The sequence below is a fragment of the Taudactylus pleione genome, unplaced genomic scaffold (genome assembly GCF_031769625.1).
Source record: "Taudactylus pleione unplaced genomic scaffold, aTauple2 ptg000244l, whole genome shotgun sequence".
Lineage (NCBI taxonomy): Eukaryota > Metazoa > Chordata > Amphibia > Anura > Myobatrachidae > Taudactylus > Taudactylus pleione.
This window is the reverse complement of record NW_028284646.1, coordinates 12553711-12576460: the sequence shown is the minus strand read 5'-3', so window position 1 is coordinate 12576460 and position 22750 is coordinate 12553711. Positions and strand designations below refer to the sequence as shown.

At 45.2% G+C, this 22750-nt stretch overlaps 1 protein-coding gene across 1 annotated transcript in view; it reads right to left on the bottom strand.

The window, feature by feature from the left end:
• Positions 1-666: 666 nt before the first annotated feature.
• The window catches only part of EEF1AKMT4 (EEF1A lysine methyltransferase 4), a 23651-nt gene continuing 1567 nt past the window's right edge, over positions 667-22750 (bottom strand). The window contains exons 2-3 of the mRNA XM_088479704.1: positions 11944-12227; positions 667-1174 (exon numbers count right to left, since the gene is read on the bottom strand). Of these exons, the coding sequence (XP_088335830.1) occupies positions 890-1174; positions 11944-12227 (569 nt within the window). The 3' untranslated portion in view covers positions 667-889. The remainder of the gene's footprint in view (positions 1175-11943; positions 12228-22750) is intronic.

The window sequence follows — 22750 nt, the reverse complement described above, 5'->3', positions numbered from 1 at the left end:
CTTACAAGCAACAAAATGTTTAAATGTTACAGAGGGCGTTACTAGAAAGATTCCCCTGTTGTTAGAGGCAGGGAGAGTCTATTTGAACCAGCCTGTTAAATGTGCTGTAACATATGCTTCTCCTCTGGGAACCAATGACATCAGCAAGAAACTTCCCCATTGTCCTGTTTTAGTCTGGGGGGATAAATATGTGTGCCCGGATACTGGTTTTTTTTTTAGTCCATGCTGTATGAACTGAGGGTCTCTATTCTGAGGCCTATCTCTGGGTCCGGAGGCACAGTGTATGTATACTGTACTTGGGTCTGTATTATTTCCTTTTACGCCTAAATTGTGTATGTATCAATTGCGTGTAACTGACTGTACTTTTACCTGAATAATACTTGTGCTTTGGAACCACAGATTCCACTCCTGTCTTTATTTGCGGTCAGACTGCATACGCAAATTAGCGTTATTCTTAGAGGGTTATAGGAAGGATTTTAGAAGGTATAGGCAGGGGTATATAGAGGTTCTGATCCAGTTTGGTTAATGCAGACAAGCCATCTGCTAGCCAAGACTTGGAAGCAGACAGACCCATTTACTTTGTACACCAAAAAACAGTGGACAACTCAAAACACAAGAGAGACATTAAAATTATAAATAAAATTCCCCAGTTCTTCAAGTCTGGGATACTTTTCCACAAAGTTGTTGTATTGTTAGCAAAGGCACAATTATAAAACAATGTAACATACAGAATAGTTGTAGGCAGCAAAAAAACCAAAACAAATTATATATATATGTATATATTTTCACTCCCCTCTTCCTTCAAAGTGAATATGTATTTTACAATTTTTTTTTTTTTTTAAGACAAGAGCCATTATCCATTGAAGTTTACTCTTCCTATCCATCACAGTCATATTTGGATGTTACTAAGGAAATCCTCATCATCAGATTCTAAGAAAATTGATATTTTCTTCTGAACATAAGGTTTATGAAGACTTTGGCCCTTCTCAAGGTCACATGATGTCAACTGTCCCCCTTTGTGCATGGTATAGAGGAAATAATGAAAGTCTCTTCCATAGGTGTCACAAGACACAGACCAGTCATACTGAGGTTGCGCATAGTGACGTGTGCGGAAATGTGGTTGTGAGAACGTTATAGAGATGAAGCAACCACTGGGAGTGAGGACACGACTAACCTGTAAAACAAAAGAAAAACAAGTTTAGGAGGTAAACTGGAGTACAAATTATACTTAAGTAAATGGAAAAACTAAGAAACACACCAACATGAAACTAAAACAATGCAATGACAAAAAAAATGACAGCATAACATGCCCAGAATGACGACACATATATACTATGCAGACTTGCGTGATGTGGAACTTATGCCTAGAAGTGTATAGATAGGTGGGACTGTGTGGTTACATTATAGGCCAAGAATAGTAACGGCATATCTGCAATTGTGAGTAGATGCAGACCGAGACAAACAACCACACATATACCCGAGTAGGCAATATTTGCGGGTGGTCAGGCGCAGGTGCAAACACTAGATGAGGATGACAGCCATCAACACTACGTGCATATATGACAGTTTGTAAATGCAGTGTTGAGGCTGAAAGGTGCTTACTTTCTTGCTCAGACCTATATTATGCATATGAGTGCAAATTCTATACATAATAAGTTATGGTAGACTTACCTTTGTTAACTCTTTCTTCGAGATCCACATGGATACCATGGGGAAATGTGGTTGGAGTGATCCAGGCATCAAACAGTTAAGATTTCAGCTCCCAGGATGCCTCGGGTCTTCCTCCAAATATACCCCGCCCCTGGCCACAGGCATTCAGTTTTGTAAACAAGCCCAAGACAGGAGCAGAAAAGAGAGAAGGAAGGACAATAAACACCAACACTGTCAAAGAAGAGGGATAAGTGAACATGAGAAAAACTACCCAATGAAGCCAGGGATGTCAGGGTGGGTGCCCTATGGACACCTATCGAAGAAAAAGAGTTAACAAAGGTAAGTCTACCATAACTCTTATTTTCTTCTTCAGGGTCCATAGGAATCCACAGGATACCATGGGGATGTCCTAAAGCAGTTCCCCTAAGGGTGGGGACGCTCCTGAGCAGATCGGAGAATCCACCGCCCAAAGGAAGCATCCTGAGAGGCAAAGGTGTCAAAAACGTAAAACCTGAGAGAGGTGTGGAAAGAAGACCACGTGGCCGCTTTGCACAATTGTTCAGCATAGGCACCATGTTGAAACGCCCAAGCTGGTCCCACAGACCAAGTAGAATGTGGTATCAACGTGTTTTGAACAGAGAGATCATCTTGCATGTAAGCCTGAGAGATAATCATGCACAACCATCGAGCCAGAGTCTGTGTTAGCTGGCCAGCCTAATTTGTGAAAGCTATACAACACAAAAAGAGCATCTGATTATCTAAAGGAGTTGTACGATCCATATAAATATGGAGAGCACGAACCACATCCAGGGAGGCTTCACCTGCTGAAAGGTCTGGAGACTGGAACCACAATCTCTTCATTCACATGAAAACGGGATACTACCTTTGGAAGGTAACCCACTCCTGTACAGAGGACAGCTCTATCCGAATGAGAAAAAAAAAAAAAAGTGGGTGGGGGCGGCGAGGGCCACAAGAGAGAGTTGCCAAATCAGACTGCGGGCAGAGGAGATAGCGAGGAGAAAGGGTGTCTTTGCTGTCAACCGATTAATGTCTACTGAGTCCAGACGTTCAAATGGAGGCGCCTGTAGAGCTTTGAGAACCAAAGACGAATCCCACAGTGCCACCGGAGGAACAAAAAGGTGGCTGAACTCGGAGAACACCCTGAAAGAAAGTTCTAACATCCGGCAGAGAAGCGATCCTTCACTGGAGCCAAACTGACAGCGCAGAAACCTGTACTCTTATGGTGGCCAGACGGAGACCAAGATATAGCCCAGCCTGGAGAAAAGCAAGTACCCAGGAAACCCTAAAAACCTTAGGGTCATACTTTCTGTGGGAACACCATTGACAAAAAGAGTGCCGAATTCTGTAAATGCGGGCAGAGGAAGGCTTTCGTGCCCTAAGCATCGTATGAATCACAGAGCTGGTGAAACGTTTGGCTCTTAAGTATAAAATTACATATATGTGTCACATATATGTCTGGCGGACTGCACCTCAACCAAGTGATCAAGGATTAATATAGTAATGTGATCCTGCTATATAAACAGGTGGAGAATATGTATGTTTAAAAGGTGGATATTTATTAGGGATACAATGGGATAAGTGAATTTAATAAGCAGTGGGTAACAAGAGGAATCTGTTGGTCAAGGGAGATGGAATGGGGAATATATGAGGAGGGAAAAGAGAGTGTGAGTATCGGATGATGCCGATGTACAGTGTGGCGTGCACTATGTACACCTGTCTCTATGGTAATCAGCCAGGGGGTGGTAGTCCCTCACCCCCTGTGTGAGTGAGCACCGGAGGTCCGGTACTGACAATGGATTGGATGATGGATAAAGTCTACGCACAATAAGTCAGGTAAATGTCCTTGGTGAGGCCTCACATAATCATTTCAGACCGGGTGCTTACCTCCTTCCAACAAAACCTAAATTAATATTTAGGAAAGCACCCGATCAGTCCGCCAGACATATATGTGAACACATATATGTAATTTTATACTTACCGAGTTATTACCTAGATTCTGGGGAATCTAGCAATAGGACTTGCAGCCACCCGCACACCAATTATCCCCATTTATAGGTTAGTGAGCGCCGGATCTATCTATACTTTGGCTCTTAAGATGGAAGACTCTAGAGCCATGCTGTCAAAGACAGACTAGGTAGGTCCGGATGCAAGCATGGACCCTGCGCTAACTGATCCGGCCACAGAGGAAAAGGAAATGGAGTGTCTATGGATAGACTCCCTAAGTTGGTGAACCAATGGCGCCTGGACCAAGCAGGAACTACCAGTAGTACTCTGCTGCCTTCCTGCTTGAATTTCCTGAGGACCCTTGGGAGCAGGAAAATCAGAGGAAAGAGGTATGCGAGCTGGAAGTCCCACCTCACTGCCAGCGTGTTCACGAAGGCGGGTGAGGGGTCTCTGGTCCTGGACCCATATTTGGGGACCTTGTAGTTGTGACGTGCGGCCATGAGGTCTACATCTGTTCACCAGGAGTTGAAAGACTCCCGGATGGAGAGCCCACTCTCAGGCATGTATGACCTGACAACAATTCCGTTTCCCAGTTGAGGACTCCACGGATTAATATTGCTGAGAGAGCCGGAAGATTACATTCTGCCCATACGAGAATGTTTGCCACTTCCCTCATGGCTGCCTGACTTTGCGTGCCTCCCTGATGATTGAGGGTAGGTTACAGTGGTTGCGTTGTTGGACTGGATCTGGACTAGCCTGCCTTGGAGGAGGTCCTGTGCCTTAATGAACGCCTTGTATACTGCACAAGCTCCAGGATGTTTATGGGCAGGTGACTTTCCTGAGTTTACACACACACACACACACACACAGTTTTATATGTTCCCACACGCTCAAGACCAGTTCTCTTGTTGTCGGGGCTGCTCTGGGCAAAAAGAGGTAACCAACCTCAGAATTAAGATATGTTTCAAAATAAAAAGTTCCTGGCGCTCAACCTTAGTTTAGATTTGTAATCAAAAGGATAATGCAGTATATTGTAGGAATAAAGAAAATTTATTAGAGTCACTTAAATCTATAATTGGCGTACTGGAATGAACAGTTACATGTTTTCTCAATCTATTTCAAAGTATATATATATGTATCACTTGACATATACATCAGGTAAAGGTTATAAGTAGACTCCAATTACAATTGTTTGCAAAAAACACTATAATAAATTGCCGGCCTTGTATACAAGAAAAGAAAAAAAATATATATATAGAAACACGTAACTGTTCATTCCAGTACACCAATTATAGATTTAAGTGACTAATACATTATCTTTATTCCTGCAACATACTGCATTATTCTTTGCTTACAAATATAAACTAAGATGAGCGCCGGGTGCTTTTTATCTTGAGACTTTCCTGAGTTGTCAATCTTCCCTGAAAGGTATGATGATCTGCCACTGCGCCCCATCCGCGAAGAATGGCATCCTGGTGGGGAGCACCAAATTTGGGATCCAGAAGGGGTGACTCTTGTCCTGATGAGACGTTTGTAGCCACCATGAGTGAGACAGCCGAACCTTCAGAGTGAGAAGGATTAGATACTGCCCGTTCCAGCGGGAGAGAATAAATTGTTGCAGAGGCCTGGAGTGGAGCTGTGGTTATTCCACCATGTCCACCATGGATACAATGGACCCCCGGATCTGCATAGCTGAGTGGAAGGATAACCTTCGATTGCGGAGTAATTTGCGCACTCGTAATTGTAGGGCCGAAATCTTGTCTTCTGGCAGAAATACCATTTGTGCCTGAGAATCCAGGATTGCCCCCAGCTGTACCATCAGCTGTATTAGAGAAAGGGAAGATTTCTTCTAATTGATTATCCAGCCATGCATTCCTTAGGCAAGCAATGGTCAGTTGGAGATGGTGTTGTAAAACAGCTGGAGACTGTGCCAAATCAGAAGGTCATCCAAGTATGGCAGCATCCTGACACCCCGACGCCAGAGGTGGGCCGTCATAACTGCCATTATTTTGGTAAAGACCCAAGGGGCCATTGACAGACCAAAAGGTAGTGTCTGAAATTGGTAATGTTGCTGAGCCATAGGAACCAGGATCATCACCCCTGAACGCAGCAGGGAGTGAATGGCCTCCTGGATGGCCAAGGCCCTGATAGAGTCTGAGGGGGAGTTGTACAGAAAACTTCTGGGGAGGACGCCTCAGGAAGGTGAGTAGTAGTTTGACACCAGGTGTTAGCAAACTGAAGAGGTCGGCCTCCCACCATGAGATTCCCCAGGAGAAGGCCCCATCAGGCAGAAGGTTTGTCGTCCGGCATGGAAGCTGGACGTCTGACCGACCAAGGTTTCTTAGTTTGTGGCTTGGTGGTCCTACGAGAACTAGACTGTCTGGAGAAAAGCTGTCCTTTTGTTTTTTCCTGAGGGCGAAAGGACTGAAAAGAGGACTGCCTAGGCTTAAAGGTAGCTGTTGATGGCAGACCAGCAGATTTTGAGGCTGCCAGAGTAGCCACTATCTTATCCAGTTCTGCTCCAAATAGTATGTTTCCAGAGCCTTCTTGGTTCCAGCATCTGCTTTCCAGAACCTTAACCAACGGGCTCTATGAGCAATTTAACCGAAGCTGCTGTTGCCTTAGAAGCCAGGATTCCAGCATCTATTGCAGCTTCTCGAAAATAAGAGGCTGCATCCCGTATATGGGAGATACATGTCAGTTGTTCTCTGGCAGCATCTGGTAAAGTATTTTCCAGTGCCCCTATCCATTCCTCAATGGCCTTTGATACCCAGGCCGCAGCCATAGCTGGTTGGGTAACAGCTCCTGACAAAGAAAACACTGATTTAAGACAGGTTTCAAGTTTTCCATCTGTGGGATCCTTAAGGATGCGGACGGTATAGGCAACGTAGAGCTCCTGACTAAACGTGCCCCCTGAGCATCTACAGTGGGAGGGACTTCCCACTTAGTACATTCGCCAGGGGGGAGAGGGTACAAAGATGCCAATCTTTTCGTAACATGGAACAGTTTATCAGGAGTATTCCATGCTTCCCCTAAGAGTTCAGAAAGCTGCCCATACTTCGGAAACTCAGCCTTCTGGTGTTTAAACACCGGAGCCTTAAGTGTGATTTAGTGGCTATCGGTCTATTTTCCAGCAACATTTGCTGAAAGACAGCAGACAACTGAGTCGTACTCTGACTTGAGTGGGTATAAATATCCATCCAGGAAGGATGAATCGGGGGACAAACATACAGTCAGGTGCATAAATATTTTTCATATTTTGGCCTCTATTCACCACCACAATGGCTTTGAAATGAAACAAACAAGATGTGCTTTAACTGAAGACTTTCAGATTTAATTTGAGGGTAATTACATCCAAATCAGGTGAACGGTGTAGGAATTACAACGGTTTCTATATGTGCCTCCCACTTTTTAAGGGGCCAAAAGTAATGGGGCAAACTAAACAATCCTAAATCTAACTTTCACTTTTTAATACTTTGTTTCAAATCCTTTGCAGGCACTTACAGCCTCAAGTTTGGAACGCATAGACATCACCAGATGCTGGGTTTCATCCCTGGTGATGCTCTGCCAGGCCTCTACTGCAAATGTCTTCAGTTCCTGCTTATTCTTGGGGCATTTTCCCTTCAGTTTTGTCTTCATCAAGTGAAATGCATGCTCAATCGGATTCAGGTCAGGGGATTGACTTGGCCATTGCATAACATTCCACTTTTTAGCCTTAAAAAAACTCTTTGGTTGCTTTTGCAGTATGCTTCGGGTCATTGTCCATCTGCACTGTGAAGCACCGTCCAATGAGTTCTGAAGCATTTGACTGAATATGAGCATATAATATTGCCCGAAACACTTCAGAATTCATTCTGCTGCTTTTGTCATCAGTCACATCATCAATAAATACAAGGGAACCAGTTTCATTGGCAGCCATACATGCCCACGCCATGACACTACCACCACCATGCTTCACTGATGAGGTGGTATGTTTTGGATCATGAGCAGTTCCTTTCCTTCTCCATACTCTTCTCTGCCCATCACTCTGGTACAAGTTGATCTTTGTCTCATCTGATCATAGGATGTTGTTCCAGAACTGTAATGGCTTTTTTAGATGTTGTTTGGCAAACTCTAATCTAGTCTTCCTGTTTTTGTGGCTCACCAATGGTTTACATCTTGTGGTGAACCCTCTATATTCACTCTTGTGAAGTCTTCTCTTGATTGTTGATTTTGACACATATACACCTACCTCCTGGAGAGTGTTCTTGATTTGGCCAACTGTTGTGAAGGGGTTTTTCTTCACCAGGGAAATAATTCTTCTGTCATCCACCACAGTTGTTTTCCGTGGCCTTCCGGGTCTTTTGGTGTTGCTGAGCTCTCCGATGCATTATTTCTTTTTAAGAATGTTCCAAACAGTTGATTTGGCCACACCTAATGTTTTTGCTATCTCTCTGATGGGTTTGTTTTGATTTTTCAGCCTAATGATGGCTCGCTTCAATGATAGTGACAGCTCTTTGGATCTCATATTGAGAGTCGACAGCAACTGATTCCAAATGCAAATGTCACACCTAGAATCAACTCCAGACCTTTTACCTGCTTAATTGATAATGAAATAACGAGGGAATAGCCCACACCTGTCCATGAAATAGCTTTTGAGTTGATAGTCCCATTACTTTTGGCCCCTTAAAAAGTGGGAGGCACATATAGAAACTGTTGTAATTCCTACACCGTTCACCTGATTTGGATGTAATTACCCTCAAATTAAATCTGAAAGTCTGCAGTTAAAGCACATCTTGTTTGTTTCATTTCAAAGCCATTGTGGGGGTGAATAGAGGCCAAAATATGAAAATTCTGTCAATGTCCCAATATTTATGCACCTGACTGTAGAAGGCTGTAACTGCTGTGGGTACCCAATAGTGGGAGGCAGCGTGGGAGTAGTCAACCGGTCCACTAGCTGCATCATAACCTGAAAGAAGGACGACACCCAGAGTGGTTCCTGTACAGGGGGCTGGTAGACTGGACTGGAGAGATGGTATTTTATAACAAATGTATGAAATCCTGAGAGAACAAGCCCGGCCAAAAAGGATCTACATGTAACCAGCACAGAGGCATCAGCCTCCTTTTTACCCTTACCTTTTATACCTATTAATTTATGTTTAAAGGTAACAAATGCAAAGGGAAATAAAAATACCCCCACACACCTGTAGCAAAGGGCTGAGGAGAAATGTGATCGTTATACTGCCTTTATTTTCTGTACTGTCAGTTATATCAATACAGCAGAGCTAGCAAAAGTCACAAACAAAATACTTGCAATGGGCTCTGAATCAACTACTCAAAACACAAGGTTTGGTAGGATTTTATAACCTGGCCTCTGGGGAGAAGTATACAGGGAGACTAGACCCAAAACCTCCTGAAACCAGCAGCTTCCGCAGAGCACCGATAGTGGTCGCTGGGTATCTCAGATACAGAGGAGGGCAGTAGAAGCAACCCAGACATGCAAAAACCTCAGCTGGATCGGCGGCTGGGGGAGGGGCTGCCGGGGAAAGCCTGGCTTTATAAACATGGCCGCCGCCGCCAGACTCAGTTGTCCCAGTGGTCTAGTGGGGGAGTGGATGCACCAGTAGCCCTACTACAGCAACCTCCGGCAGGTCTCCAACCGCCGGAGGTACGGACTGCCACGTGGTTCCCCGCGAGCGGGGAATCACCTTACCTGCGCCCCCGTGCTTTTGGCTGCAGACCCGGGTCCCAGCATCGCTGCTAGCCAAGCTCCGCTGGTGCCCGGCGAAATCACCAGTCCAGTTACTGGTGTTGCGGCGCCAGCGGGGGTAGATTGAGCAGCAGCACAGGCATCCTTTAAGACGCCTGGAGTTGCTTGCTCTGAAGTCAAAATTTTTCGTCTCACTGGAACCCCTCTCCTGGTAATTTGGCGATCTGTAGCCCATAGGTTACAGCAACACACTGCCCTGTTTAGATGAAGTTAGCTGCGTGGGCTGTCCCTGCATGCGACATTTGATACATACTTACAATGTATTCAAATACTACATTCCGAATATGGGCAAATTTACCAAATCTCATTTGCATCTGAGATGCGGATTGTGATAAAGGTGCCCCTAAAAATGGTATAACACAAAAATAAAGCATACAAAATATGGAAAGTCTCACTATTTCTCCAACACATTTAGCAGAATCCATCCGATTCCTCAATCTGTTAACTTTTTCATAATATATATAACCTGAATTATAATTATAAAAGGAAAACCATATCTCAAATATCTAAGTAATATTAGTGAAGAGACTTGCCGATAGGCTATGAAAAGCCATAAAAAATAGAGGGAGTTAGGAAACAAAGTGGCAGGCCCTAAGTACCGCAGCAAGTGTGGCTGTTTTGAGTGTAAAAACTATGCCTACTTTGCAATGAACACTATACCAGGCCTAGTATCATTGTTGCAGATTTCGCAGGACCGGTTTATTTAAATCAGATAAAGGGCTAGAGTGGGCACATTTACAGGGGTATTCCTTGCTTTATGGGAGGATGCACAGCCTTTCTTTCATAACTACAAAGGTCAACGAGATAAAGTTTGGTCGCTATACAATGGGACAAATTTTGACCCTTCTAACGGGATGTAGTTGAAGTCCCGGCTGTCAGGATGCCGGGGCTGGATACCCAACACCAGTCAGAATGCCGGCGCCAGCATACCGACCGTAAATAGTGGAGTTAGGAGAGGGTTAGGCACTAGTGGGAGAGGGTTAGGTTTAGGGTGCAGGGAAGGAGAGTTACCGTACTTACCGAAAAGTGTCTATCCTAACCCTTTCGGGCTGCGCCGGGGTCCTGTACCCAACCCCTAACTGCACTTCTATGGGAAAGCAACTCTTCCACCAATGTAATAAAGTTTTAAATACAAAAGATGAAACTTAATAAAGACAGTCCTGATGTCCTCTAAAATTTATGATTCATTTAAAACATAAGTAGGACATATTGTTAAAATAGGGTGGTTTTTTTAGAGCACCTGCCAATACACAATTTCAGTTGCAGATTGATTTGACACAGCTGTTCCCAAAGGCTGTGATAAGGGCAAGCAAATTAAAAAACACACTTGGCTAACATGAAGTCTTTATGCTTTTGCATTCCAGAGGGTACCTTTTTGCCTTTGTGTGTCACTACTCTTAACACTATAAAAACATGCATTTACATGTCCTACAATTAAATGTAGGACATGAATGCTAAAGAATGAGCTGTATATTTTCAATCATTTTACATGTAGAGAACTATATTATGTAGCCTTTACAGAAACCATGCAATTTAATATACAAAAAAAGGTACAGTAGCACAAAAGAGAGCTGTACAGTAACACTGGTAGAAAAAAGTGGCAGTGGATAAGCTATCTTCCGCTTACCTGTCAAACAGCAACATCTAGTGCACAGCACAAAGGATTACAGCACAATATATGCAAGCAAAAATAAAGGGTTTCAAAATACTTTCTGTGAAAACAATTTTTAAACAAAAGCAAATACAGTCAAAACATGGCTCCCAATGGAATTTGTATCTGACTGCCACCAATATTTATCAATTGTGAATGTAATTGAAAAGTCTTAGAGGCGTATCCAAGTAGCAGTGAGATTTTTGTGCAAAAATTACTCCATTTTTTTTCTTTTTTTAAAAATTCTAAGAATATTGGGACACAGTATAAATGTTTATTGCAAACCCAAAGAAAAATATTTTGCGCTTTTAAAATGCTGCAAATGGCTGATTTGTGCATTTTTTTAAAAATAATAATTAAAAAAAAATAATAATTAAACAAATTAAAACTCATTTTTCATTCAAATGCAAATTAAATGAAAAAGTTCCCAAAAAAGTAAAAGGACGAAAAAAAAAGTGATTTTTTTTTTTTGGGGGGGTAAATTGAGGCCAAATTAAATTTTTTCAATTTTAATACAACTAGAAAAAACAATCATATTACGCTTAAATAAATAATAAAATTTGGGGTGTATAAAAAAATTTAAGTTGATTTTGGGTAATATGAGATCATTTTTTTCCCACCCCAATAATGACATGTAATTATTAGACTAATTAGTCATTGAGAAGGAAGGGTGGTGGCGTCCAACAGGGCCTGAAATTTTGAACTTAACATAGAAATTTTCCCTTACTTTGCACTTGCTCTGGGGCTGCAAGAATAACACTGTTAATTCCTATTGAAATTACAGCGGCTGAAATTCTCTCACAATTGAATAGCAAAAACCTCACGCCTGCGGGAAAAACCCAGCTGCGTGAGAATTTTGAAAAATGTGCGGCCAATTGAATATGCCCCTAAATCTACTTGTTTAATATCACCAACGGATATATCTCACCTCACTCAGCACTTCATCTACGAGGCTGACAGTTCCATGGGTAACTGTCCATGGATCTTTCTCTTCCACCATCATAGCATCCAGAGTGCCTTTTTCAATAACCAGGTCAAATGTCCCATCAGGAAACTTAAGCTGCCGCGCATCCATAACCATCCAGTTCATGTCTGGCACATCAGCATGTCTCTGTGCCATCTCCATTATGCATACTGGAGAGTAGTCAATGCTGAAAAGTGGACTCACTCCTTCCTTGTGCAGCTCAAAACTCAACGAGCTGGTACCACATCCTGTAAAATAGGAAAAAAATTTTTTAAATAATTTGCCACTATCTGTAGCAATATATAACAAGTAAGCCATTACTCAGAACCTGGACTGAAACGAAGAGGTTAGTTACATAAGAAGGGCACAGCAATTAGCGAAGACAAACTATTAAAAAAAAAAATTGATATTGATAGAAGAAATACATTTTACTCTAACCCATACAGACATTTTCAATTATGATCTTTTCAGACTTTGGCAAATTGGGATAGATTGCAGTTACACATGAGAATAATGGAAGCTGCAGTATACAGCTTTCTTTTGCCTAACCATGAGAGATCACTGATATCAGGTGTGGTACGTTAGGTCAACATATCAACATTCTTAGCAGTCGACATATCAACCATGTCCACATGTCATCACAGATGTCATGTTGACATGATAATGTCAACCTAATAATGTACATGATGGTCCAGCAGTCACTTACTCCACGTCTATTTCCGGGTCCCATCGGTCATGTGAGCAGCAATTCTGGCACCGACTGATATTAGCTGCGTTCCAGTGTGTTTTTTCCCCCCTAAGCCCTACTCCTTGCCCTAGTGCCTAAACCTAACTCACAGCATTCCGATTTTGTTCACATGGTGACATTTCAGATGTCGACATTATGGTTACTGTCAACCATCTGACCGGATACCCTAATATCTCCTGTGTTAAGCATTTTTTTTAAATTACAGACATACTTAAACCATATGGAAAAAATCTATAATCACTGGTTCCCATACCGGGTGCCTCAGGGCATTTGCAGCCGTGCCTCGGGTTGGTGGTCCAGTGCCAAATAAAATAATTTTTAGTCAGTGTGATTGGCAGCCATTAGCACTAGTTTTGCCTATCAAAAAAAAAGTCTGAAAGGTGCGTTTTTTTTTTATAATTTTTTTTTTACACGATTTGGCCGTTTTCGATCATTTGAAGAGACCAATCGTGTAAAAAGTGGCGTAGATTACGATGCACGTTCCCGGCGTCGTGTATCAGCATCGCAGATCAACTGAACCTGCAGTAAGATTTCGACCTATCGTGTACACACATCTTACAGAGTTTGTGCACATCATGCACGTAGCACGGACCAGGGAGATCCGTGCTACATGCTTCTGAGTCTTGACACAAAAGCACGGACGGGTCAGTGAGACCAGTCTGTGCTGCTGTGTATTTCAATGACACAGATGCATGCACAGACCAGGAGATCCGTGCTACATGCATCTGTCATTGAAATAGAGCACGGACGGGATCAATAAAACCTGGGGACCCCCCCAATAAAGGGGCTCCAGGGCACCCCAGACCTAGGCTGATAGCCCGGGGCTATCCCCGGCACCCATGGGGCGGTGGGTGCAAGGGTTGATTACTGTAGTGCATTTCAAATAGTTAAAAACAACAAGAGATATGGTAAGAACTTACGTTTGTTATATCTGGTTCTACGAAGTCCTTAGGGTCCACAGGGATACCTTGGGGTATAGGCATGGGCTTGTCCATGGGCACCACACACACACAGTTAAAGCTGTCATCCTAGGATGCACCGGGCCCCCTCCTATCCCCACCCCCAGGCCACGGCACCTCAGTTTTTGTAGCAAGCCATAGGCACAGATGGTGTAATGGTTAGCATTACTGCCTCACAGCACTGAGGTCATCGGTTTGAGTCCCACCACGGCCCTACCTGTGCGGAGTTTGTATATTCTCCCTGTGCTTGCATGGGTTTCCTCCGGGTACTCCGGTTTCCTCCCACACTCCAAAAATATACTGGTAGGTTAATTGGCTCCCAACACAAAAAGTAACCCTAGTGTGTATGTGTGTCTGCGGATGTGGTAGGGAATACAGATTGTAAGCTCCACTGGGGCAGGGACTGATGTGAATGGACAAATAGTCTCTGTAAAGCGCTGCAGAATGTGTGTGCGCTACATAAATAACTGGTAATAAATAAATAGATAGGCCGGAGGTGGAGAACAAAAGGAAGAAGAAAGTCTGGAATACACAAGGATCACATTCTCGTAGAAAAGGAGACAAACTGGTGACCATAACAACACCCTACAGAAGCACAGGGCGGGCGCACTGTGGACCCTAAGGACTTCATAGAAACAGATAACAAAAAAGTAAGTTCTTACCATATCTCTTGTTTTCTACTCCAGGGCCCTTAAGGATCCACAGGGATACCTTGGGGATGTCCCAAAGCAGTAGCCTTCAAGGGTGGGGACGCTCCTGTGCAGAAAGGAGAACCCGACGCCCGAAGGAAGCATCCTGAGAAGCAAATGTGTCAAAGGCGTAATGCCTGACAAAAGTAAGGACAGTGGACCATGTAGCCACCTTGCAAAGCTGAACAGCCAAGGCACCACGGCGAGCTGACCACGAAGGACCCACAGACCTTGTAGAATGTGCCTTCAGAGAGGGTGGCACTGGAAGACCCTCATGAGCGTCAGCCTCAGAGATTACCAGGCAAATCCACCGCGCCAAAGTCTGCTTATTTTAAGGCCAACCCCTCTTTTGAAAGCCATACAGGACAAACAAGGAGTCCGAATTTCGTAAAGAAGTGGTACGGTCCACATAAATTCGCAGTGCCCGTACCTCACCAGCCTACAGATCCGAGGAATTAAAGGCCGGGACCACAATTTCCTCATTAATATGGAAACTAGACACCACCTTAGGAAGGAAATCAGGGCGGGTCCGAAGAACCGCCCGGTCTGAATGAAAAATCAGAAAGGGAGAGAGACAGGAGAGAGCCCCCAAATCCGACACTCTTCTGGTCGAAGCGATAACCAGAAGGAACACTGTCTTCGTCGTAAGCCATTTCAAATCCACGGAACCCAAAGGCTTGAATGGAGGACCTTGGAGCGCCCTTAGAACCCCAGCCAAGTCCCAAGGAACCACTGGAGGAACAAAGGGAGGCTGGATGCGAAGGACACCCTGCATAAAGGTGCGGATATCAAGCAGCGTAGCAATCCTATGCTGAAACCAAACCAACAGGGCAGAGACATGCACCTTCAGTGAGGCGAGGCGCAGACAGAGATCCAAGCCCGCCTGTAGGAAAGCCAGCACTATGGATATCCGAAACTCCTGAGGATCGTACTCTCTAGGGTTACACCACTCAAAATAAGTATGCCACACCCTGTGGTAAATGCTAGCCGAAGCAGGTTTCCGAGCTCGGAGCATGGTATTCACCACCGATCTGGAGAAACCCTTAGACCTTAAGAGGGAAGTCTCAAGAGCCACGCCATCAAAGACAGATGACTCGGGTCCGGGTAGAGGCAAGGACCTTGAGACAACAGGTCCGGGCGTTGAGGCAACAGCAATGGAGTGTCGATGGACAGACACTGAAGATCCAAGTACTATTGGCGTCTGGGCCACGCAGGAGCCACCAGCAGGATCTTGCCTCTTTCTTGCTTGAACTTTTGAAGTACTCGAGGCAGAAGGGAGGAAACAGGTACGCGAACTGGAAGGTCCACCGTACCGACAGAGCATCCACTAGGAGAGCCTCTGCGTCTCTTGTTCGGGATCCGTACGCCCACAGCTTGTGGTTGTGTCTGGAAGCCATGAGGTCTATTTCGGGAAGGCCCCACTTGTCCACTAGGAGTTGAAATACCTCCTGGTGAAGAGACTATTCCATCGTGACGGCTGAGAAAGTCCGCTTCCCAGTTGAGTACACGGAATGAACACTGCCGAGATGGGTGGGAGATTGCCTTCCGCCCAAGACTGAATGCGGGATACCTCCTTTAGAGCTGCCTGACTTCGAGTTCCTCCTTGACTGTTTATGTAAGCCACCGTGGTTGCGTTGTCTGACTGAATTTGCACGGGTTCTCCCTGCAGAAAAAAAAGTCTTGCTTGTTGCAGCGCTCTGAACACTGGCTGAAGTTCCAATATATTGATCGACAGGACAGATTCCTCTGACGTCCACCGTCCCTGGAAGACGTGTGGGCCTGTCACAGCGCCCCGGCCCCGCAGGCAGGCATCAGTTGTTAGAAGGACCCAATCCGAAATCCAAAACCGACATCCCCTGTTGAGATGCGACTTCTGTAACCACCAAGTCAGAGACAGGCGTACCTTCGGAGAGAGCACGACCATCTGTGTCTTTATCCGATGAGGAATTCCGTCCCATCTGGAGAGGAACAACATCTGCAGAGGTCTGGAATGGAACTGGGCATATTCCACCATGTCAAACGTCGACACCATGGCACCCATAACCTCATTGCCGAGTGAAGCGACACTCGGCGACTCTGTAGACAATTGCATATCCTGGACTGCAACAGGGCTATCTTTTCTTCCGTCAAGAAGATCCTCTGCTGCTGATAGTCCAACAATGCTCCAAGATGGACCATCCTCTGAGAAGGAATTAGAGAGGATTTCTTCCAGTTCACTAGCCAGCCGTGAGCCTGCAACACTGATATTGTGAGTGCAGATGGTTGCAAAGGACCTGCGGCGACACCGCCAACAACAGAAGGTCGTCCAAATAAGGCAACAGGCGAACCCCCTGGAACCGCAGGTGTGCTGCCATGACACCCATTACCTTTGTGAACACCCTAGGGGCAGTAGAAAGGCCAAATGGTAGAGCCTGAAACTGGTACTGGTGATCCGACACCGCAAATCTGAGGTAACGCTGATGAGCCCTGGCAATGGGGATATGCAGGTAGGCATCCTGACTATCCAGGCACACCATAAAATCCCCAGGTTGCATAGCTAAAACAATAGAACGTAGAGTCTCCATTCGGAACCGAGGGACCCTTAAAAACTTGTTCAGGGACTTGAGGTTGAGGATAGGTCGGTATGATCCATTTGGTTCCTGAACCACAAAGAGGTTGGAGTAATATCCCGTCCCCCTTAGGGGTAACGGAATAGGCACTAAGACTTCCACATGGAGCATAGAGCACACCACCTCCTGGATCGCTAGAGCCTTCGTTGGATCCAAAGGAAGGCCTGCTGCAAAGAACTGATGAGGAGGCAGTCTGCGTAAGGAGAGGGCATATCCCTGAGATACCACTTCCCTTACCCAAGTGTCTGTGGTGGTCTGATACCAGCACTGGGCATATTGCAGAAGTCGGCCTCCCACCTTGGCATCCCCAAAGGGGAGGCCCAGCCCGTCAGGCTGAGGGTTTGTCGTCCGGCTTGGCGGCCGGACGTCTTGTACTCCAAGCCTGTTTGTTGTGCTTGGCGGTCTTTTTTGGGACCTGAAGGTCTCGGAAAGGACTGCACCTTAGATTTGCCCTGTGGGCGATAGGGTCGAAAGGACATGCAGATTTAGCTGCAGCCAGCGTGTCCACAATTTTGTCCAAAACGGGCCCGAACAGGACCTGTCCATTATAAGGTAAGCATTCCAAACCCTTTTTGGATTCAGCATCCACCCTCCAAACACGTAACCACAAGGAGTGGCGAGCAGACACAGCCGCCATGGAAATCCTAGAAGTCAGAAGACTAAGGTCCAAGGCCGCTTCGTTAATGTACGTAGCGGATTCCCGGAGATTACCCACTAACACAACCTGTTCACTGGTAACCTCCGAAGCAAACGATGCTTCCAATGCATCTGCCCATCTTTCCATAGCCTGGGCCACCCATAGCTGGCCTGGATGCTCCCCCAGCAAGGGAATAGATAGATTTAAGGCACACTTCCACCTGACGGCATAGGTAGAGTCGCACTCTTTACTAAGCACGTCACATGAAATTCCACCTGAGGGGGAGATTCCCATTTAGTGAAATAATCCTCCGCAAAGGGGTATGCACGTGCCAGACGTTTTTGAGGCTGAAACCTCTTAACCATACAATGAATGAGAAAAAGTAGGGAGGAGGGTAAACTCCTACCCAGCTCTCGGCGCTGATGGTATTAATATAGCACTGTCAGTTAGGATCAGCTGCAACTGCTTGGAGTTTAGTGTGAACTCCCACTACAAATACTAATAAAACAACATGGGCAATGCGCTATGATCGCATCTGACTGCAATGGAATGTGTTTCTGCACAATGTAACACACACTGAATGAATAAAAAAAGGGATATTTTACTTCTAAAAATGGAATAGATACATCACACACAATACATTACACACAATACATATAAAAAAAAATTGTATCCAAATATTTGCTTGTGTCAGACAGTAAATCTTCTATTGAGCAAAGAATAAGTGATACAGTTAAATGTAACAGATCAGATCAATTGTGTCATTTCCATGGAATGAATTAGTACTGTCTCAGTTCTTTATGCACTGTTTGAAATTATTGCGTTCTCACACCTGGAATGAGTATAGATTATCTGTATTGATTGACTTAGGTTTGAGGATATCGTGCTGGCGTCCCAGCATATAATAGTGATATTGATGATAATCAATTGGAGTTATAAAACTTCTATTCTGGAATGAATATTCCTATAAAAGGATATGTCCATCAACACAATGGAGATATAGCGGCAGATAAATACATGTCTTTCTCTCCGTATGTTGGAAAGGAGAAAGTGTGTCTTACCGCTACCGGGAGGGATGCAGCAGCGCTCTCCCAGATGGATAGTCACTATGGGGAGCTGATGTCGGCGTGCCGTGGGATCAGTGGCTCCGCTGTGTGCGGCTTATGAAGTCAGCTCCGGAATCCCGCTGGCACAATGCGTGTGGCAGTGTTCTCCCCCGATAGGATGTGATCACTGCGGGGAGCTGGAAGGTAATGCTCCGTGTGCGGCTGTTCGGTCAGCTCCGAAATCCCGCTGGCATGATACGTGTGGCGGTGCTCTCCCAACTGGATGTGGTTACTGTGGGGAGCTGGAGGGTATTGCTCCGTGAGACTGGTGTCTCCGCTGCCTGGAGCTGTGTGATCAGCTCGAGAATTCTCCAGAGGTACAGGTGCAGGTGTGTAGAACGCAGTGGAAGGACTGGACGGCAATGACGTCAACGCGTTTCGTCTCTTTGAACTAGAGAGGTCTCTAGTTCAAAGAGACGAAACGCGTTGACATCATTGCCGTCCAGTAATTCCACTGCGTTCTACACACCTGCACCTGTACCTCTGGAGAATTCTCGAGCTGATCACACAGCTCCAGGCAGCGGAGACACCAGTCTCACGGAGCAATACCCTCCAGCTCCCCACAGTGACCACATCCAGTTGGGAGAGCACCGCCACACGTATCGTGCCAGCGGGATTTCGGAGCTGACTTCATAGCCGCACAGCGGAGCCACAGATCCCACGGCACGCCGACATCAGCTCCCCATAGTGACTGTATCCATCTGGGAGGGCGCTGCTGCATCCGTCCGGGTAGCGGTAAAACACACTTTCTCCTTCCCAACATACGGAGAGAAAGACATCTATTTATCTGCCGCTATATCTCCATTGTGTTGATGGACATATCCTTTTATAGGAATATTCATTCCAGAATAGAAGTTTTATAACTCCAATTGATTATCATCAATATCACTATTATATGCTGGGAAGCCAGCACGATATCCTCAAACCTAAGTCAATCAATACAGATAATCTATACTCATTCCAGGTGTGAGAACGCAATAATTTCAAACAGTGCATAAAGAACTGAGACAGTACTAATTCATTCCATGGAAATGACACAATTGATCTGATCTGTTACATTTAACTATCACTTATTCTTTGCTCAACAGAAGATTTACTGTCTGACAAGCAAATATTAGGATACAATTTTTTTTATATGTATTGGGTGTAATGTATTGTGTGTGATGTATCTATTCCATTTTTAGAAGTAAAATATCCCTTTTTTTATTCATTCAGTGTGTGTTACATTGTGCAGAAACACATTCCATTGCAGTCAGATGCGATCATAGCGCATTGCCCATGTTGTTTTATTGAAACCTCTTAACCGGAGCTTCCCACGTCTTCTCCAAGTGATCCACTAGCTGACCAGATAGGGGAAAAACTGCTGCAGCACCTCTAACATCCTTAAAATAAGCATGGTAGGTTATCAGTAATCACCATGGCCGTACGGACTGCCCGTATTAGACCTGGAATATATATTTTGGACTTAACCTCCGCCCCTATTAAGAGCGCATATAAACATTTTGTTTGTATACTGATATTGGGGTGATCCGTCATAATCATCATTGTTTCAGTGCTGCCCTATTTAATGTGGATCGCGTTTGTTTAAACTATCTTTTGTTAACCTCCGCCCCTAATTGAGGAGTGTCAGTGTCAAACAAATTAAGTGTCTCTCCATCATCAGACGACCAGTCAAACTGGTGTGGATGGAAATGACAGTAGCGGTCTTTTACCAGGTATTGGATCCTGCTCTGTAATATTCTGCGCCGTAGCGGACACAAAATGCGCCCAAGCAGGTTCCACCTAATATGGGGTAAGGGACAACCGCCTGCTGTGTGAACCCTAATTGGGGAAATGCAGGGGGGGCTGTTAACCTATTCACAAGGATACTCAAGGCTTGTGCAAAGTTAGCCCGTGGGGGTTCCTGTGAAATGCTGGGTACAGCAGAGGTACCAGGAAGGGTCAAACATGTAGTACATATACCATCCTGAAGTACTGCCCCTCCCCACCTGCCTTACACCTAGAGCAGGAAAACAGGTGATGTGCTCCCATAGACACAGAGTCCACACTGGACATATTTGGTATGTGACCTTCCCACAGTAATAAACACTTGAAACTGAGGTAACTTCCCACCCTGACAGTACTGGCACCGAGAGGGCTGAACAGGAAAAAATAGGGATAGTAAAATGGCTGACAGAGAGATATCAGACACACAGCGCTAGCATAATAGTCACATACAATGCAGAAATTGCCTGCACTAATTGCACTATCACTTACACAGACCAACAGCTTGGCAGTGATAGCGCTACATACGCTGACCTGAAATTATGGAGAGGTATGTAAGGGGACCCAGGCTCCGCACACGGACACCAGCGTCTAGCTCATACAAGATGGCCGCCGGAGGAATCAAAGGAGGCGGGCCTGGGGGAGGTTTGCTGCCTCAGTCCGCCAAGGCTCAGTGCCTAGCTCCACTATACTGCCGCCCCCAGCCCTGGGGACACTGAACTGTGTGACAGCGGGGGCCTACCGCAGACGCCCGCTGCTTACCTTGCTGTCCCCCGTAGATCCGGGCACAGTCCCAGACCCCCGGGGGTTCCGCTAGCTGGAACCCCCAAGAGCCCGCCGAGTTCCCCGGATCGGTACCGGTGGTCGGTGTGGGAGCAGTAGCGCGAACGTTCTCTGGACTGTCTGTGCTGCCAGTCTAATAGTGCAAGCTCTTATAGTGTAAGCTGGGTCACCGCACCCCTGTGCGGTGACCCAGCTCCGCCCGGGTACCTACTGAAACTGATGTGCCGTGGCCTGGGGGAGGGTATAGGAGGGGGTCCGGTGCATCTTGGGATGACAGCTTTAACTGTGTGGTGCCCATGGCAGTGTTCTCCACAGAAATTTTTTCCAGCCGGGTGGCATCAAGAAGTAGCCGGGTGGTTTCCTTCGCAATTATGCGCGCCGGGAAAAGGGGTATCTCTCTTACCATTCCAGCCCGACAGGTCTCAGGCTGCTCTCCCACCTACGCTCACTCAAAAGTGCCCATTATGCAGTGCCCCCTGTAGTTATCCCCATATGCAGTGCCCCCTGTAGTTTTGCCCTTATGCAGTGCCCCCAGACTGGTCCCTAATAAGTAAATTGTAAATATGTTCTCCATCTGTGAAACATTTTAGCATCCCATTCCGGTCTATACATTTGTGCAGATGCTTTTACTTCAGCATAAAAACCACTGCTTTTATTTAGATACCTGGCAACAAGATGCAGATTCGGGGAACAGCAAATACACAGGAGACTATTTTATTTGTTTTTTTAGGTTAAGCTCATACTTTTCTCTTTATGCACAGTATTTTTGCTAGTCTAGGAACTTGCAGAGAATTGGGGTCCCTTGACAACAGGCTGCAAGCTTAAATGTTTTTCTCAAAATAGGAACAAAATCTCCATGTATTAATATGCTAGATACGCACAGATTTGGAGTATATTATTGTTAGCAACTATAGCAAAAGTCTCTGTTTTGTATACATCTATGGCATTAATATTGCCACAGAGCTGGGACCATGTACAATACGGGAAAACCCGAGCATGGCATAATTATTTTCTTTCAAAATTTTGCCTTGTGCTATCATTGCTGCTTCCAAACAAAACTATACAAGGCCTAGTTTGGTGTGGCTCACTAACCAGCCCTTGTCTAGCGGTTACCCTCTGTAGCTGATAGGGGAGTACATTTCACTGCAATTTAATGGTGTGTTGGGCATATATGCTAGTGTAGGAACTTGCAGAGAATTGGAATCCCTTGACGATGCGCTGCAGGCTTAAATGTTTTGATCAAGATGGAAACAAAAGCCCTATCTTGTTATTTGCTAGATAAATACAGATTAGCAGTATATCATGGTTAGCACTGATAGCAAAAGTCTGTTTTGTACAGACATACACACTAGGGTTATTTTTTTGTTGGGAGTCAATTACCTGTATATTTTTGGAATGCAAGAGGAAACTGGAGTACCCAGGGAAAATGCACACAAGGGGAGAATATACAAACTCCACAGTTAGGGCCATGGTGAG